The following is an 18,977-nucleotide window of genomic DNA, read 5'->3' on the forward strand; positions in this document are numbered from 1 at the left end:
TGGAAGGGAAATGGGGGTAGGGCACCGGCAGCTTCGAGCGTGTGCGGCCTGTGTGGTTACACGGGGCCCCGTGCTCAGAAGGAGCCCGTGCTTGGGGTTTCCTGCTCTGTGGTCACAGGCAGGAAACTCCTCATCGTTTCACCATTGACTGTGTTTTGTAAGTGCATCCAAAGGAGCAGCTGAGCACGTGCCGGGGGCCCCGGCTCGTGTGTGGTCCCAGGGCAGGTCCTTCCTGCTCCCCTGACCCTGGCATGCAGGACCCCACCCTTCCTGCACCTCTTTGTCCTTTGCCCCCGTGTCCCTGGCAGGGCCCAGAGTGTGGGGTGGCAGCTGGGGGAGGTGGGCTGGATGCGTGGGCCCACGGCGTCTCACGGTGGGGCTGGCTGAGGCCACCCGCCCTCAGCAGGCCGCACCCCTGCAGGCAGCTCAGCTGGGGGGTGCAGGCACCCACTCTCTCAGCTCAGAGACTGCGGCAGCCTGTGTGGGGCCCGTCCACTGTGCACTGGGCCGCTGGGCCACTGGGCCGCTGGGCCTCTTGGGCCCCGGGGAAGGGGCGATGGCTGGCGACTTCCCCAGTCCGGCCCGGACACATCAGCCTGTGGCTGGCGGGAGGGGCACAGAGGCCTGGAGGAGCCCGTGACGGTCCACACTCAGCCTCCAGGATCCCTGTGGCCAACATGACACTAACTAGCAAATGGAAATAGCAGGACGGGGGCGCCTGGTGGCTCAGTGGGTTCCACATCCGACTCTTGATTTCAACTCAGGTCACAGTCTCAGGGTTCGCGAGTTCAAGTCCCCTATCAGGCTCTGTGCTGGTGGTACTGAACCTGCTTGGGATTGTCTCTCTCCCTCTGTCTCTATGCCTCCCCCACTCACTCGTTCTCTCTCTCAATCTCAAATAAATAACTTGCAAGGAGCGAAAGAAAGGAGGAAGGAAGGAAGGAGGGAGGGAGGGAAGGGGGAAGAAAGAAAAAGAAACAGCAGGACAGGTTAAAGTGAGGCCACGGAAGGAAAGGAAAAGCTTTCTCTTGGCTGCTTTCAACCGCACTCTGCCTGCTCTTTGAACACGGGCTCTGCGTTTTACACTGGGCGCCACGGACTATGGGGCTGGTCCTGCGTCGGAAGAAAGCAGGACGGGACCTGGATCTTCTGCTCCAACCTTTTCCCGTATTGCGCAGTGTCTTCCCGACACGGGCGTGTTCAGTATTTGTCACCCGCACAAGCACGTGACACACACACTTGGATTCGGAGCCCAGGGTCTAACTCCTGGGGCGATGGCCTCGCACGACTCCTGGCCGGCCGGGAGCAGGACGAGGGGGCTCAGAGACAAGGCTGTAACGCTAGTCGGCTGGCCCTTTTTGGGAAAGCGGCGACAGACCCTGTATCAGTCGTTCGTTCACGCATTCGTCGTCCTGCCCTGGGCTATGGATGCTCCGTCCACAGTTCGGCCGCAAACGCTTAGAATCGTCACCATCCCTCCTCCCCTCCCTCCTCTTCCTCCTCCTCCTCTCCTCCCTCCTCATCCTCCCATTTCTCTTCCCCCTCCTCCTCCTCCACCTCCCTCCTTTTCTCCCCCCTCCCCCCTCCACTTCCTCTTCCCTCCCATCCCCTCCCTATCTCTCCCCTCCACTCTTCCTCCTCCTGCTACTCTTCGTCCCCCTCCTGCCCAGCCCATCACTCCTGTGGCATGGGGGGGGGGGGCGGGGGGGGCAGCTCAGAGGCATGGCCTGGAGCCAGAACAAGGAGGGTGGGTTGTGGGTGCATGGTGCAGGAGGCACGGGTGGGTGCACAGGGTGGGGAGCAGGGGATAGGGACCGGATGGCCAGCACGGGATGGCAGCTGAGAGGCCGAGACTGGAGCCTCGGGCTTCCTCCCATGCTCCCCATGGCCCCTCCTCCACTCCACAGCCACCTGCTGCCTCGTCGGGCCTGATTCTGATGCCCGTTTCACGGAGAAGACACAGAGGGTGGGGGATAGTAAGGGACTCAAAGAAAACAGCCAAGGCGGGACTCAAGCTCTAACTTTTGGACTCTGGCCTGAGATCCTTCTGTGTCCTGTCTTTCCCAAACCCGGGCCCTACCTGGGGCAGGGATACTGCTCCCCTACTTACCAGGAGTCTCAACAACCTCAGGGATTGGGCCGGGCCAGAGAAGCCAGTTCCAAGAAGGCTGGACAAACGGTGACCCCAGCAGTGATCCCGAGGGACAAGGAGTACACTGACCCTCTCGGGGTCGCAGCCGCCTCACCAGAAACGGGCACAAGAAATAACCCCGAAGATGTCAGTGTGTCTAGATTCAGGGATGTCCACCCCTCAAACTGGCCCCAGGAAGGGAGGGGAGTGGGGATGGCCAGGGAGAGGGGCCACCCAGGGGTTGCAAGAGGGGGGAGCAGAGGAATGGAAAGAGCCCCGCAGACACCCCACCTTGCCCTGGCTCTCCTTCCACACCCCACCCAATTCTAGGTGGCCTACCAGCCATCTCCCCGGCACCTGGTCCCTTGGCCACCCACCCCCAGCTCCGGAGATCACTCTGTTTCTTCCCCCCGTAGCTCATCGCCATCCCCCTACCCCCATCTTCCTTCCTGGACTTGGAGACCCAGCTCCCTCACCCCCTCCTCCGAGAAGGCCTCGGGGATCCTCCAGGAACCTCAAAGCACCAGAGCAGCGTCTCCTGCGGGCAGCACCCCACCCAGACCATTGCCTAGCTCCCACCCAAGGGCATCCTGAAGCAGCACATCTGTTCTCTGGCCTCCTGGCACAGAGCCAGCGCAAGTGGATGTTAATGGATGAAAATCGAAAATCACGTCCAAGGAGCAGCCAGCCTCACAGCCTGGAGTGGGGGGACCTGCTGCTTGTTAGCTGAGTGCTCACGCTGGGTCAGACACGGCCGGTCACTTTACATTGCCAGATGACGTCATACGTACACCATCCCTAAGGATAGACCTAAAAATTCCCATTTTATAGGTCAGAAGGCTGAGGCTCTCCCTGTCCCCGCCCCCTTCACCATCACCATCCACATTTGTCCTGGAGACACTTCCTCACCACTCACCAAATGCTTTCAAGCAGAGCCTCCCCCTGTCCCAATGGCAGGCTGCTGGGGCTCCTGACTCTCTGTTTCTTTTTGCGGAGGACACGCTTCCCCGGGGGCTCCCCGCTCTGCCCTCTTTCCTGGCGTCCTTGTCCTACCTCTGGCTCTCACGCCTTATTTCTAGACTTCACTCAACACTAGACTTTGCGGCTTCCCTCCAGAAGGTGGTGTTGCCGACAGAACCCTCTCCTCTCAGACCCTCACCCCTCTCTCTTGTTCACCATGCCTTCCCCTGCCCTGTGCGGGGAGCTTGTCCTGTGCCCCTGGCCCGCGCTCACACCCTAGGAGGGCGGCCTGTTGCCATCGTGGCCACGGTGGCGGCGAGGCTTACAGAGTGAACCTTCCCCGAGAAGGGGGAGCCCGCGCGGCCAGCGTGGCGCCTGGATCCTTGCCTCCGAGCCCCCCTCTTCCCTGTTCCCAGCAAGCTTTGAGCGGGCATTCCGCTTGTGACGCCACAGCAAGGTGAGCGGGAATGTGGCCGCCTCTGTGGTCCCTTCACGCAAACCTCCCTGTCCCCTTACAGAGGCTTCAGCGCCTCCCCTCTTGGCCCTGCAGGGGTCTCCCCTCGTGTTCCCTGTCCTTTACCGGCTCCAAGGACAACACCTCCCGGGTTTGGGTTTGGGTCGTGATGCTCCCAGCGAGAACAAACAGCCATCCCGGCCGGGCCCTGCTCTGTGTCTAACTTGTACCCGCAGGATGGGGACAGACAGTGCGTTTGTAGGACTCTCCAGGGTGGGGCTTGGGGGGGACATTGCAAAAGCCCCGACCCTGCCGTCCGCATCCCCTGGCTGTGACCTGTGTGCACACGGGGCCAGTGTTTCCGGAAGTAGCCGGGAGTGCTGGCCACCCGCCCTGCACGGCTCCTGGTCCTCAACTTCCCCCACCCATTGCAGGTCCCCAGCTTCGAGTCAGGCCCTGACCAGAGGGAAGAAGCCAGGAGGCCAGGTGGGCCCAGATGAGTCCCGGGGAGGGGGGGACTCAGGACGGACGGAATCTTAGGGGCTGGGGCCTCTGGCCGCTGACCTCCACCCTGCTCTCTGACCTTCTCCTGGGCGTAGCTGCGTTCTGAGCCATTTCTTCTGCGGGACAGACAGGGTTCCTCTGGCGGCAGGGGGATCCTGGGGGCGCCCAACCCACCAGTGAGCAACCTGTGTTCACCCCTCCCTCCCTCCCTCCTGCTCTGACCGCCGCCCACACTCACCTTACTCTGGGACCGGACATTTCTCTGCGGGGAGAGGCATCTGTCCTCAGCACCTCGGTGACCAGGAAAAGCTGAGTGTGGCCAGATGGCAGCCCTCCTCCCCTTCGCTGAGGGGCCAGCACCGCAGCCGGGACCCTCAGCGGAGGCCCAAGGAGAGGCAGGTGCCAGAGGGACAGCTCCGCCCCCACCGGGTCCCCAGTGGGAAAGAGCCCAGCTCCCGCCTCGGGCGCTGGGGCACCACTGGCCGCCGTGGAGGGCAGCGGAAGGTCCGGTCCCGAACGAAGGACACACTGGGACTGTCAGGGGGGCACTCCTGTCCCGGGATAGTCCAGCCCCGGCTCTCGGCCCCTTCCCGCAGCCCCCTGCACCCTGGGGGTCTGTCAGCTGCATGCAGGGGACGCTGGGGGTTGGAGTCCACAATTCCTGCTCGTGTCTCATTGGGCAGGACGGTGTCATGTGACTTGAGAGAGCCTCAAGGGATGCTGGGAATTCAGTCCATTATTTAGCTCACAGCCCATTGGTCAGGCTGGAGGCACCTGCTGTGGGAGGCAGGATCTAGCCAGGAGTCCCTGCAACTCGCTGAGGCTAAGAGGGGGGTGTGCTCGTCTCACTAGAAGAACGAAGGGAACACTGTTCCTTGGGGGCAATTAGCAGTTCCGTTCACTAATCACCTCTTCACTTGGGGCTCAGGGATGATTTGTGTAAGAGGCTCAGAGAACCTGAGCAGGAGTGACTTGAGTCTTGAGGACATTTCTGTTCACTGCCCAAGCTGGGGTTGGTCTGGGGTCCGCTTGGGCAGCTCTTTGATGTTTCCTTGACTTCTGTGCACCTCCCCTCCAGGTCCCAAGTGGCTGCCACAGCTCCAGGCATCATGTTGCCATACATCCCCACTCAAGGCAAGAAAAGGGACAAAGGGGCATTCGTCCTGACTCTTTTTAGTGAAGGGGGGGAATCTTTCCCAGAGAGCCAAGCCGACTTAACCCACGTGACTTGTTGGCTCCAACCATGGTCCAGGCCTAACTCTACCTTCCACACAAGTCTTCCAGCCCCTCTGTGGCTCCGTCCTGGTCTCCTCTGCTGCCCCCACACCCTCTGCCTCTTCCCCCACCATCCCTGAGGGCGAGGACCCCACACCACATCCATCCCCCCTGGCTGGTCCTTATCCCCTCCTGCGTGCAGCAGACCCCGACTTCCTCAGCCACCCACGCCTGCCAGCAGTCACCTCTCCTGGCCTGATCCAGCCTTGGGTCTGCTCATGGCTCTGTCCCAGAACCCCAGGGTCATGTGGGCTGCAGGCAGCGTCCCCAAGTCACGGGGGTGGGTAGTTGCAGGCAGTGTGATCGAAGGCCATGGTCTCAGCTCTGGGACAGTTCCAAGACAACACTGGGGGTGAGGCCTGGCAATCAGGAATCAATGGCTGACGTGAGTCTGGGGCTGTCCTTCCCCTGCAGCACTCAACCTGTCATCGGGCTCATGCGGTGGCTCTCAAGTTATGAATGAATAGATGAAGTGTCGGGGGATCCTGGCGTGGCGCCCTCTGTGTTCGGATCTATTGCAGCCAATGCCCGGATGGCACTCCGGCACCCTGGAAGGGCAGGGGGCCCTGGGCAAGCGGACGTCACCAGCAAGGCCGTGCTCTCTTTGCAGAAGGACACGGGTTCCTGTATGAAACCTCTGGGGTCCGGCCTCAGTTCTCCCGTCAGGTCGCCTCCTTTGGTGCTTCCCCCACGACCCCCCCCCCATTTGCCCTGGAGGGCGTCCACGCGCTCGTCGTCTCCCGGAGCGACCGTGACCTGAAGGACGCCATGCAGGAGGCCCAGGTGACTGCTGAGTCAAACCCGCTGCCGCCTCTGGCCGCTGCCTCCTTCCCTCCGTGTTCAGGGCACGTGACAAAGCCCTCTGCTCTGTCGAGGACTCTGTCCGGGAGTATTCAGCTGATAGCGTGCGACACAAAGGCTAGCCACGGCCGGTAGCCGTTACCCTCGGGTGGAACCGGGCTCTAGCTGAGCAAGAGAAGTGACATCGTCCTGAGCCCCACTACGTGCCCCGCCGCACGCAGAGCGCACTTCCTGTGTCACTGCCGGTTCACCCGCAGCGGACCCTGTGAGCTGGGCGCGTCCCCCCTGCACATCTCAGGTGCAGAAACTGAGTCATGGAGGATTCAGGACACAGGTGCAGTGCGGGGACCACAGTCAGTGCTAACAACCAGGATTCCCCTGCTTGGTAACCCAGAACGCTTCCGCACCATCAGGACTGTTAAGAAACAGACCACACGCGTAGTGGGAGATGAGCGGCTCCCCGTGCAGGGGCTCCTCCAGCACAGCCACTAGGAACTTCTCCTGGGGCCTGAGCAGAGACAATCCCCCGCTGAGGACGGGGTGGGTGAGGGAGCTGGCTCGCGCCTGCGGAGGGCAGTTTCCACAACCATACGTGGCCCTGGGGGGGTCAGAGGAGGTCTACCGAGGGGGCAGAGGGGATGGCGTCGTGAACCACTGACAGAGACCCAGGGGTGGCCGGGGAGGCAGATCCAAGGCTGCCGCGTTGTCATGTCGGGCCTCCCTCTGTCCCCTGGGTTTTCAGGGGCAGCAGTTCGTGTAGCGAGGGTCCCCATCCCCGTCGGCTCAGCAGGAAATCTGCACGCACGTCTTGGACCAATTTGACTACTGCTCGTGAGCGGCACCTTCCTTGGGCGGGGGGGGGGCCTCGTTCTCGGCCTTCTGCCTGCGTCGCCTCAGAAACACCCTCCCAGCCACCCCCTTGGGAGAAGCTCTCAGGACCCTGGCTACAGATAGAGAAACTGAGGCAGGGCCACTCAGCCAGGGTCCGGTGGTCAGCTTGGCAGAGTCAGTGACAGTTGCGTTGGCCAATTCCATCATGGGAGCCGTCAGCCTCTGGGTTCCTTGGGGTGGGAGTCCCTGGGTCCCACCCAGTCTGGCCCTTTGTACCTGGGAGGCTGTGGGGGAGCCGGCTCCCCGCTCCTTGAACAGGAGAGATTGGTGCACCAGGAGATGGGCAGCTGGTGAGTGGATGCCAGATGTGGGATTCACGACCAGTCACCCCCACTCGTCTAGCCCTGCTCTTTGTCAACGCTGGTTTCCAGCTGGTTTCCAGTGATGTCGTTCATCTATCTTATCAACCAACCCTGGTCAGGATGTTTTATGGATGAAGAAACTGAGGTCCAGAGAGGATCCAAGCAGCCACTCCTGGAGGCTGGCCTGCGATCCCCCCCATGGCACCCCCTGCTGCCCAGAGTGAGGCAGGGAGGACCCTAACTAGGGGCATCCAGTCCCCGAGTGTCTAGCTGGGGGCTATGCCACGCACAGGGTGTGGGCTCCACGAGACGGCTGAGGCAGTGTGGGCCCAGGGAACATGATGTGTTCAGGTGCCACAGCTGGCAAACTGTAACCTGGGGATTTGAGCCCCGTCTTGTCTGCCACCACCGACCTGCCCATCACACAGGTGGGGGAGGAGGCCCGAGTGACAGTCCGAAGTCCCTGAGCTGCACCTGCAGCCTGCCTGTGCAGGATCCTGGACGCCAAGCTGCCTTGCCTTCTTGGGGCAGGGCTCCCCTAACCCTTCCCTCTCCTGCAGGGAGGGCTTTTCCTGGGATGGCTCAGCCGTCTTCCCAGAACCACCCGTCATTAGGATATATCCCGGCACGATTCGTCCCGTCTCTCGGCACATCAGATACTACGCCATGGCCCTACTGAAGAACGTGAAGGAGAGGGCCGCCTGGTTCCAAACACCACACGTCCTCTGGCCCTGGGTACTGCGGGGTCCCGGCCCCGGGGTCCACAGCACAGCCCTGGACACCTGTCAGGAGTCAAAATGTCATAGGCATTTCAATCAAAATACTGTAACTACACTTGGGTCTTGAAGCAGAGCGGAAGTCGTAACTAGACGATAAAGAAACAAGAACTTGAAATATTTACTTTCCCAACGGTTCAAATGCAGAATGTGCTGTTGGCAAGGAGAACAGAAAGGCCCGCCTAACATGACTTGTGTCCAGATTGCTCTGTGACCTCCCTCTTCAGAGGCACCATGAGGCCTTTCAGAGAGGCGTCCTGCGGCTGCGTGAGTTTAGGCCATCCTGACACATGTCGCATTTCCATGCTCCTTCCGTGGAGGTTGCTGTCAGCACACGGGGAGGCCTGTCATGACCTTGCCCACTCTGCCTGAGGACCCTAGACCCAGCAGCAGGCGTTTGTGGGGCCGCTGCAGCCCTGTGCCCAGGGGTCTGTGCAAGTCCGACAGCGAAGGGAAGTTGCCCATCAGGCTGTCTATCCCCATCACTTTGTGTCACGAGCTCACACCAAAATCCCCCGGCGGGGTGATGAGGAATCCTTGTCCTTGGGCAGCGCGAGAGCTAACGCATCCGCGGCCTCATCGCACGGGCAGCTTGTGGGGCTGATTCAGCCTGGGCTCCCCCGTCAGACCTCGTGAGAACTTTCCTCGTTCCCCTCTTGTCTCGTCGGTGCTCAGCGGGCCCCTCCTCGGTGACCCAGGAACCGCAGGTGTTCAGATGTTCCGGCAGAATCTGCAGAGCGCTGCTGGGGTGCGGCCATCACACGGGCCGCACGTCCGAAGCAACTGAACAACTTCATCCAGGCTCACGCTTCTCCTTCTGTCCCAACTACAGGCTTCGCCTCCCCTGGGCCGGACTCCGTCTCTCACGTGCAGTCTCAGAAGACGTCATTTCATGTCTTCCGCCCCATGGCAAAATCTCAACAAGGCTCATTTAGGATTACCGCGACTATTTCTGGGGGGACCTTCTTTTTAACGACACAGTTCTCTCCTTTGACTGAGATGTAATTGGCAGATCACATTATGCTCATTTCAGCCTGCAACACACCATTCCATATTTGTCTGTATTGCAAAATGACAGGCCCAATAAGTCTATTTGCCGTCCATCACTGATGGATGCTTGGGTTCTCTCCATATTTTGGCTATTGTAAATAATGAGCGTAAATGAACGTTGAGTTGCCTGGATGTGAACGTGGGGGTGCATATCCCCCATTTTCAAATTAGCGTTTACGTTTTCTTTGGGTAAATACTCAGCGTGGCGTTGCTATGTCATATGGTGGTTCTATTTTTCATTTTTTGAGGGTCTGCCATACTGTTTTCCATCATGGTTCCAACAATGCACAGTCCCACCCACCGTGCACAGCATCCTCTTTTCTCCACGTCCTCGCCAACACTTGTTATTTCTAGTGGTTTTCACGATAGCCATTCTGACGAGTGTGCGGCGAAATCCCATTGTGGTTTTGAAGCGTATTTCCCTGATGAGGAGTGATGTGGAGCACCTTTTCACGTATGTACCTGTTGCCCATGTGTATGTCTTCTTTGGAACAATGTCTATTCAGATGTCCTGACATATTTTTTAAATGGATTTTTTGCTTTAGGGTATTGAGTTGTATGAGTACTTATGTTACGGATATTCACTCCTTATCACATGTTTGATTTTCAGACATTTTCTCCCATTCAGTAGGTTGCCTCTTCATTTTATTGATGGTGTCCATTGTTGCACAGAAAGCTTTTTTTTTTTTTAATATAGTCTTACTTGTTTACTTTTACTTTTGTTGTTTTTGCTTTGGGTGTAAAATCCAAAACATCATCACCATGAATGAAGTCAAGGACTTTATCCCCTCTGTTTCATTCTAGCAGTTTTATGGTTCCAGGTTTTATATTCAGATGTCTAATCCATTTGGAGTTAGTTTTTGTACATGATGTAAGATACTGGTCCAGTCTCATAATTTTGCGTGAGGATGTCCAGTTTTCCCAACACCACTTACTGAAGAGACTGTGCTTGCCCCAGTGTATATTTTTGCCTCCTTTGTCACAAATTAACTGACCACATATGTGTGGGTTTATTTCTGGGCTCTCTATTCTGTTTTGTTGATCTGTATGTCTGGTGTCATGCCAATACCATACCATTCAGACTACCATAGCTTTACAATGTAGTTTGAAATCAGGGGGTGTGAGGCCTCCAGCTTCGTTCTTCTTTCTCAAGATTTGTCTGACCATTCAGGGTCTTTTGTGTTTCCATACCAATCTGAAGATTGCTTGTTCTATTTCTGCAAATACACCGTTTGAATTTTAACAGGGATTGCATTGAAATCATAGTTTACTTGGGGTGATGTGGACATTTTAACAATATTAATTCTTCCCATCCATGAGCACAAGAGCACATGAGACATTATTTGTGTCGTCTTCAAGTACTTTCATCAATGTCTTAGAATTTTCAGTGTATAGGTCTTTCACCTCTTTGCTTAAATCTATTCCTAGATATTTTATTCTTTTTGATGCATTTATACATGGGATTGTTTCTTAATTTCTCCTTCTGATGGTTCAGTATTAGTGTGCAGAAATGCAACTGATTTTCATATATTGATTCTGTACACAGACACTTGATTGAATTTGTTAGTTCTAACTGTGTCTAGGAGGAGTGTGTGCAAGTTTTTATATGTAACAATGCTATGCCGTCTTCATATAGTGACAGATTAACTTCTTCCTTTCCAATTTGGGTGCGCTTAGTTTCTTTTTGTTGTCTACTTGCTCTGGCTAGGCCTTCCAATGCAACGGTGAATGAATATGTACAAGGTGGGCATCCTTGTCTTCTTCCTCATACAGCTTCCCACCATGGAGTATGATGCTACATTTGGGCTTGTCATCAATGGCCTTTATTATGTTGAGGCACATTCCCTCTATACTCACTATTTGAGAGGTGTTACATCGATGGATGTTGTATGTTGTCAATGGCTTCTTCTACAGCTATAGAGATGATCACGTGGTGTTCTATCCTTTTATTGTTAACATTACGCATCGTGTTGATCGATTGGTGGATTCTGAACCATCCTTGAATTCTTGCAATAAATCCCACTTGATCACGGTGGATGATCCTTCTCATAGATGGTTGACTTTGGTTTGCTAATTTTTGTTGAGTATCGTTGTATGTGTGTGCATCAGAAACATTGGCCTGTAATTTCCTTTTCTGTGGCACCTTTATGTGGTTTGGTATCGGGGTAATGATTTTAGGATATGAGTTTGGATGTATTCCCTCTGTTTCAGTTTTTTCGGAAGAGTGGGAGAATGATAGGTATTAATTCTTCTATAAAGGTTTTGTAGAATTCACAAGTGAAGCTGTCGGGTCCTGAACACGTGTGGCTTGGGAGGTTTTTGACTGAATCTGATTGAATCTCCTTAGTAGTCGTTGGTCTGCTCAGATTTCCTATTTCTTACTGATTCGGTGCTTATGGGTAGTATATTTCTAGGAATTTATCAATGTTTTGACTTCGTCTTTTTGAAAGCAACTTCCAAATCAGTAAACGTGAGTCGTGGCTGTGATCACTGTGATTCGTAATTACTATATTATCAAAAATAATTATTATGCTTGTATCAATAATACTGATAGGCTTTAAGAAAATCCCAGAAAGAGAAATAATTTAGACAAATGTCAACACTATGTAATCTCAATTATATGTGGAGTTGAGGAAAACTATACTTATGGAAATAGAGATTAGATCTATGGATGCCAGAGGTGTGGGGGTGGGGAAGTGGGGGACCTGGATGATGGTGTTCAAAAGGTCCAAAGTCCAGTTATAAGATTAACAAATACTTGAGATGTAAAACATAATATAAGAAAGAAAAAAGGAAGAAGAGAAAGAAAAGGATAAGAAAGAGAAAAAACAAGACAAAAGAAAAGAAAAAAGAAGAGAAGAAAAAAAGACAAGACAAGACAAAAAGAAAGGGTCAACGGTCGCAGTCAGGGAGCTGGTTGGGGTTCTGAGGCTTCCAGGAAGAGTGTGAGGGCCCTTCATGGCGGTTGATGAGGGCCGGGCTCTCCCCGGAATTACAAGGCTTTGTGCCATGCCCCCTCCCGCAGGGCTGTGACAAGCAGTTCTTCAACGCCTCGCTCCAGTTCACCAACATGGACCTCTGATGGAACTCATCAACTCTAACTCTCCGCCTCCAAGCTTGGCATCTCTGTGGAGCACGCCACACTGGCTGACTACTTCCGTGCCATGCACACTCACAGTGTCACCTGGAACATCCACGACCACGGGACTTCCCGCCCTATTCCTCAGGTATGAGCATCTGCAGGTTGGGGTGGAGATCTGGTGCCAGGGAGGGCAGCTCTGCCCTGCTGATGGAGCTTGTGAGGGTCACTGGGGCCGAGACGGGCCCTGTCCCGCCTAGCTGTCCCACCTACACATCTTAGTATAGACAAGATACTCACATAATGGCTCCATAGCACCCATTTTCCCATCTCTCCATTTCCTTCCCTTCCAGAGAGATGTCAGGTTCCAGCCCCATGCGGGGCTGGAACTGGGCTGAGCCCTGCGCTGACACGGCCATGAGACGGGTTGGTCTAGTCTCTTGTCGCCTTGGTCTCTTGTCTGGGTGGTGAGAATGTGGGCAGATTGTTCTGAGGACGCTACCATTCAGAGCGTGTGGTTGGAGAGCTGGCTGGATGTAGAGATGAGAGGAGATTCACGGCTGTGGGCGTGGTCACAGTTTAGGTGGGAGGGGCTACTGCATTGTGGGAGGGCTTACGGCCCAGAAGAAAGAGGACATATTGAAGTACGCGGGGTTACAGTTGAGTGGAAAGGGATACATTGACCTGGGAGGTTAATTCACTGTGGGAGGGGATACATTCAAGTGGGCGTGGTTACTGTAACGGTGGGTGTGGCCGCACGGAAGTGGGCCGGGAGATAGTGGGATGGAAGGGTCACATCCGTGAGGCCTTGGCTCCATTCAGGTGGCAGGGCTTCCGGGGTGTGTGCTTGGTTACAGTAGAGGTGGGAGGGGTTAAATTTGATATGGGCGTGGTCATAGCTGGAGTTCAGGACAACATCCCTGTGGGCGGGGTTACAATCCAGGTAGGAGTGGCTGCAGTGGGCGGGGCTGCATCTAGGAGGCGGAGATATGGCACAGTCCTGCAGGCGTACTCAATGGGCTTGGCTCCCTCCCTGAAGGCCCCCGGGCAGAGACAATTTTATGTGGACACTGGACAGGTGAGGTGAGCCCTGGGCCCTGCTCTGAGTCACTGGGGCCTTGGGAAGGCAATAAGCCTGCCTGGTGCCTAAAGTAGAGCTCAGGCTGTGGGGTGCCTCTGCCCAACCAGGACCCTCAGCCTGCCGGAGGAGCTGTGGGCAACAGGATCAAGAGGTCCCCACAGCCTGCGGCCTTTCCCCGGAGAGCATGGCTACCCTTCCCGGTGTGGCTCAGGTCCCGTGGGGCAAGTCAGGGAAGGCAGGCACAGCCCAGCCAGGGAGGAGGCGGGAGGCAAGAACAGGAGGAACTGTCACCCACCCTGTGAGACCCAGCCGCCCCCGGAGGCACCCAGCCCCACCCTGCTCCCACCCAAGCCTTGGTCAGGCCTCATCCTCTGTGCAGGTCAGGACGGCAGCTACCGGATCCCTCCGGTCCCCACGCCATCCCACCTCCCTGGTCTGCCAGAGGGACCCGCTGATGGCAGGCTCGTCCCGGGACCCCCCATTGCCCTCGAGTCCCATGCGAAGGCCTCTGCCTGCACTCAGAGTGCATCCCAGGCGGGGGCAGCCCACTTGGCCCCCGTCACACTCTCCTCTGCCCCCAAGTCTCCCAGACCCTTTGCTCACATGCTGTTCCAGGCTTCCGAGGTCTACCGTCGGCTCTCGGGTCCCCCACCCAGTCTTTCAGCACCCAGGCCTGGCCCAGCCAGCCTGATGCTCCCACTTTCCCCAGACCCTCCCAGGGATCCTGGGCCACTCCCGGCCTGGCCAGAGCAGGGGTCTGTGGCTGCCTCCGTAGGTGACCCAGGCAGACCGGCCTCCCAGCCCCAAGCTTCCCCAGCTTTCCTGGGGCTTTGGTTCAGCAAGACCCCAGGGCAGAGAGACTCTTCCCAACCGCCAGCCCTTCTATCCAGATCCATTTCAGGCCTGGACCGGCTTCTACGCATCCCACAGCGGGCTCAAGGGGCTGGCGAGGCGAGTCAGCACACTGCTGTATGCCGGGCAGTCCGTGTCCACTTACTACGTGTGGCCGGCCCCCCAGCAGCACCTGGGCCTGGACCGGGCCCTGAAGCAGCTGCAGTGGCCCCCTGGGCGGTCTCCGAGGTGACGTCACACGTCTCAGTGACGGTACCAGGTTGCAAAGCCCCTGTGCGGTGTGCTGTCCCCACCCCTGGTCACTAGACGTCCACTTTCCAGATGAGAACACTGAGGAGGCCCGTGGTCACAGGCAAGTGCATGTGGACGTGGGCCAAGGCAAGGACAGTGACAGTGTTCAGCTGGGGGCTTCAGGAAGCTTTCGGGCCAAATTTACGCAGAGGGTAAAGGGCAAGATGGGGCTCAATCCCAGCTCAGCCGTGTGGCCTCAGGCACCTTTGCCCTCGCTGAGCTCAAATTCGTCCCAGTGCAGCGAGAGCACGTGGCCACCCCAGGGTGGGGGCAGTAGAATACGATGGCAGAATACGATCTGCCCGGTACGGCGGCATCTTTCCGTCTCCACCTGTCCCCCGTGTACAGATGGGAAACCTGAGGCCCAAGAAATCCTATAACTTGTCCTCACCCGCCAGAAAAGAGCCACGCTGGCCATGACATCTGCACACTCACCTAAAGGGAGTTGCTGGCAGAATGTGTGCTGGGGGTGAAGTGGATAGAATTTAGAGTCTATCAGAGCAGGCAGGACAAGTGGCTTCACCAGGTGGAGCCTCCGTTTCCCCTCAGGGAAGGTGAGCTGCTCCCGTTCCCACCTTGGTACAGAGACGGGAGGGTGCCTGGAGCATTCCAGCAGCTTTTATAGGAAGACTGGGCGGCAGAGACGAACCTGGGACGGGACCCATCCAGATGTCTGTTTCTTGCCCAAGCCAGGGGACTCAGGCAGTGGGTGTCCACAAGGTCACCAGCCCCTCTGAGACTCAGTTTCCTCTTGTGAGAAGTGGGAGGGACCCTCACCTTCTCCACAGGCACCTGGCGAGAGGGAAGGAGAACCAGCACCTGGGAGGTGAGCGGGTGCGCTGGAGAGGCGGGTCCCGATCCCATGCTCCCCCTACTCTGGTCGGGCTACGGGTGCAGCACCACGACGCCATCCCTGGGACTGAGACGCCCAAGGTGAGGGACAGGTACGTGGAGAATCTGAGCGCGGGGCTGCACGGCGTGCACAAGCTGATGGCCTCCATCGTCCAGGACAGGACCCCAGCCCACTCAGGTAAACGAGGCCCCCGCAGGATGCTTCTGCAGACCTGGGAGGAGGCTGTGACCGTCCTGACCAGAGAGCCCGCGGAGTCACGGAGCGGCACTGGAACACCTGAGTCTCAGTCTTGAACCACCTCCCTTGTGTGCCCCTGAACCTGGCACGTGCCTTGACTGCTCGGAGGCTCCTGTCCTGTCTGTGATGTGTGACCCTTAGACTGATAAGCGGCAACTTGCTTTGGCGTCTGCTAAGCACGCATCACGCAGGGTTTAACGTAATGCCTGGAAAGTCCGGAAGCTGGGAACTTCCACTATCCTCACCGTGTAGGGGCACACATAGCAGAAGCAGAGAGGTTGTAGACGGGCTCAGGGTCGCTCAGCCAGGAAGTGCGGAGCAGGGATTGAACCCGCGGCCCCGCACTGCCCTGATTGCAGAGGATGCAGGGGTCCTCAGGGGCCTGAGCCCAGCCTGGATCCCCAGCGCCCTCTGAAGTTCAGTTTGGGCGCGGATCTCCAGCCTGTTTGAAGGCAGGCTTCTGTGGGTGTAGAGTAACTGGTGATGCCAGTTTGGGACTGAGGAGCTTTCTTGAACCAGGAAGTCCTGGGGGCACCGGCACACGTTGGTCTCCTTTCACGTGCCCGACACGTCCCGTGCACAAGGCCTGCTGCCCCTCCCCCAGCTCCACACATCAGCCAGACCGGGTCACGGTGCGTCCTCACAACTGACCTCACCGCACACCTGGCCGCCCCCTCCCCCCGTGTCTGTGTGTAGTCCCATCTGACCGTCAGACCGGGGAAGGGCCCCAGGGACCAGACCTGCGGCACACAGGGTCACAGCCCACAGATCACGGGGTCGGTGGGGGAGGCAGTGGCAGCCGAGCTGGAGTCTGGGGGTGTGAGTTCCCTGCCAGGTGGGGCCACCCATTCCCGTGTCCTCACCAGGGTGGCTTCCCCGAGGAGTGAACTGGCAGAGGAGGTCAGGAAAGGTGTCCCAGTCACAGGGAAGAGCCTGGGCAGAGGCGGGGGCCGGGAGGTGTGTGATGTGTTCAGGGATCCGGGAATCATCAGACATGGCCAGAACTGCCCTCGCTGGGAGTAAGGATAGAACAGACGTGGAAGCCAGGCCGCCTCACTGGGGCTCAAATGCTGGGCTAGGTGATTAGACTGGCCCCGCCAGCCTCCCGAGAATTCTCCAGTCCTTCCCGATACCAAGCACTCAAATTGGCAGCCAGACCTTAGTAGCGGGTCACGTTGGGCAGGTGACTGTATTTCTCTGGGCCTCAGTTTCCTCATCAGTCAAGTGGGGCTGTCAGGGAGTGATGTGAGAGGAGCACGGGGAACCTCAGCTCTCCGGAGGGACCCTGTGTGTTCCCTTCCAGCCTTCCCTGCCCAGGGACCGGGAACAGAGCCCTGAGCAGAGGATGGGGTGCCGAGTGTAGGAGCCGACTAGCCCACCGGTCCCGATACACAGGTCCCCTGGGAGCTCTCAGGGCTGTGTCTCACCTGCCTCCATTTCCATGTGACAAGGGCACCCAGGTGTGTAGGGTGAGTCAAAGGGCAGCAGGTAAAGCCAGGTCTCTGCGTTTAGACCCAGAACGTGGGGGACACGTTGTCGTGGTCTTCAACCCCTTGGCCTGGACGGTCACCACCATCATTACCCTGACTGTGGACTCTTCCTGGGTCAGCATCACCGATGCGTCAGGCCACCCGGTGCCTGCACAGGTATGGGAGTGACACCAGCTCATGGCGGGCACGTCCAGAAGTGGGAGCAGTTAAAGGAAACGTGTACCGACGGGGTCCTCGCTTCGAGGACATCCCCATGGGAACCCATATCCAGTGAGGGTCCTGGGATCCACCATGGGACAGACACTGGGCCTTGGGCATCTGAAGTGGCCCGAAGTGCCCCCCACTGTCCCCTCCTTGTAGGACTTCCTGGGTGGGTCTGACCTGGTTGGGCGGCTTCTCCTCAGCCCCCTCCCTCGGGTGTGTTGATATTCTCATGTAAATTTCCACCTTTTCTGGGAAAGGCCCTCAAGAGTCTTGAGAGGGGCGCCTCGAGGAGGTGCTGGTGTTCCAGGCTGGCCCAGCTGCCTGTGCCTGCACACCCAGACACCTGATGCGCGAGGTCTGTTCTCATCCTTTCCACTGCCCAGAGCTGCAGGGGTGTCCCAGGGTACCCTGCCTGTCCCCCGGCCACTGTTTTCCTGGGGATGTGCAGGGGGTGCTGACATCATTCAGCAAACCCTCCGAATGCACATTCTGGTCCAGCTGGGCTGAGTGCTGAGCCCCTGGGCACGAAAGTCATGCTCAGAGCAGGCAACAGCAGGGGTGCCTGGAAGGAAGGGCAGTTGCTGATGCTGGTGCCCCAGGAGTGAGGGAGGCCAGGCAGAGAGATGAGGCTGGGGCCGGGTCCTGTCGAGCAGGGAGGTGCCTGGAGGGAAGTCAGCTCAGTCCATGACGGAAAGACCCTGCTGCCTCGTGGGTAGTGAGCACCCAGTCCAGGAGGTATGCAAGCCACAGGTTACGGAGGAGACTGAGGGGTTTTCCAGCCCTGAAACCCACATTGTGTCCTGTCCCACTGGCCTTGCAGGTCCAGAAATCAAGGGAGAAACAACCTACATACGACCTGCATGTGCTGACCACCTTCCGGGCCTCAGTTACCGGCACTACGGCATCAGGAGCACCGAGGGGGCCCAGACGGGCATCCACGAACCAGTTGCCACCATAGTTAGTTCCACCCAGTTTGGGCGCAGGCCGTGGACGTGCACTGGTCCAGGGATCAGGCACCTGTTGCGGGTGAAGAATGACATTACAACACCGTGTTCCTGGACCGTGACACCAACCTGATGCACAGCATGTGGGAGAGGTGAGGTGCAGCCATTGCTGGTTCTGAGGCAGAGGCGTGTCCTGGGACCTGAGCTGTCACTCCCCACCTGTCTCTGTCCTCACCTGCTATGGGAACCACCAGAAGGTGGCGAAGGCCCTTCCTGCATTAGCGTCTTGACTTCTGTATTGTCAGATTAGACCAGTACAAGAAAGCCCTTCTTGAACCTTATCATTCCAGGGCTGTCGGTCCCTAACAAAAGTTGAGGACCCACTCCGGGGAAATATATGCTATTCACGTCGTGCATTTTCTTAAATTTAAAGCAACATAAATCATCCCGTCTGCCCACCAACTGCTAAATCACTCATCCATCCATCTCCTTACCTCCCGTTTACCTATCCATCCATCCATGCATACAACATACCTACATATTGCATACATACCTACGTACTTACCTACATACCTACATACATACACTATCTCTCTTGTTCATGCATCCATCCAACCACCCACCCGCCCACGCAACCACTAAGCCCCGATTCCGTCCATGTATCCACACACAAACCACCCCTCCGTCCGCCCATCTGCCCCGCCCACCCACTCACCCTCCCACTCATCTATATGTTGACCCAACCACGTGTCCATCCACCCACGCCTCCGCCCACTCACTCACCCAGCCAGCCATCTATTTA

General features: G+C 57.3%; 1 protein-coding gene across 1 annotated transcript in view; it reads left to right on the plus strand.

Moving 5' to 3' along the window:
• Positions 1 to 5,636: 5,636 nt before the first annotated feature.
• MAN2B2 (mannosidase alpha class 2B member 2) overlaps positions 5,637 to 18,977 on the plus strand; it is a 22,023-nt gene continuing 8,682 nt past the window's right edge. The window contains 16 exon segments of the mRNA XM_040494921.1: positions 5,637 to 5,676; positions 5,935 to 6,107; positions 6,868 to 6,963; positions 7,850 to 8,053; positions 12,170 to 12,215; positions 12,218 to 12,246; positions 12,249 to 12,345; positions 12,348 to 12,371; positions 14,195 to 14,384; positions 14,509 to 14,599; positions 15,033 to 15,580; positions 16,404 to 16,494; positions 16,788 to 17,183; positions 18,052 to 18,103; positions 18,106 to 18,272; positions 18,275 to 18,327. Of these exon segments, the coding sequence (XP_040350855.1) occupies positions 5,637 to 5,676; positions 5,935 to 6,107; positions 6,868 to 6,963; positions 7,850 to 8,053; positions 12,170 to 12,215; positions 12,218 to 12,246; positions 12,249 to 12,345; positions 12,348 to 12,371; positions 14,195 to 14,384; positions 14,509 to 14,599; positions 15,033 to 15,580; positions 16,404 to 16,494; positions 16,788 to 17,183; positions 18,052 to 18,103; positions 18,106 to 18,272; positions 18,275 to 18,327 (2,297 nt within the window).

This window comes from Herpailurus yagouaroundi, unplaced genomic scaffold (assembly GCF_014898765.1).
Source record: "Herpailurus yagouaroundi ecotype Mexico unplaced genomic scaffold, PumYag 28, whole genome shotgun sequence".
Classification (NCBI taxonomy): Eukaryota; Metazoa; Chordata; class Mammalia; order Carnivora; family Felidae; genus Herpailurus; species Herpailurus yagouaroundi.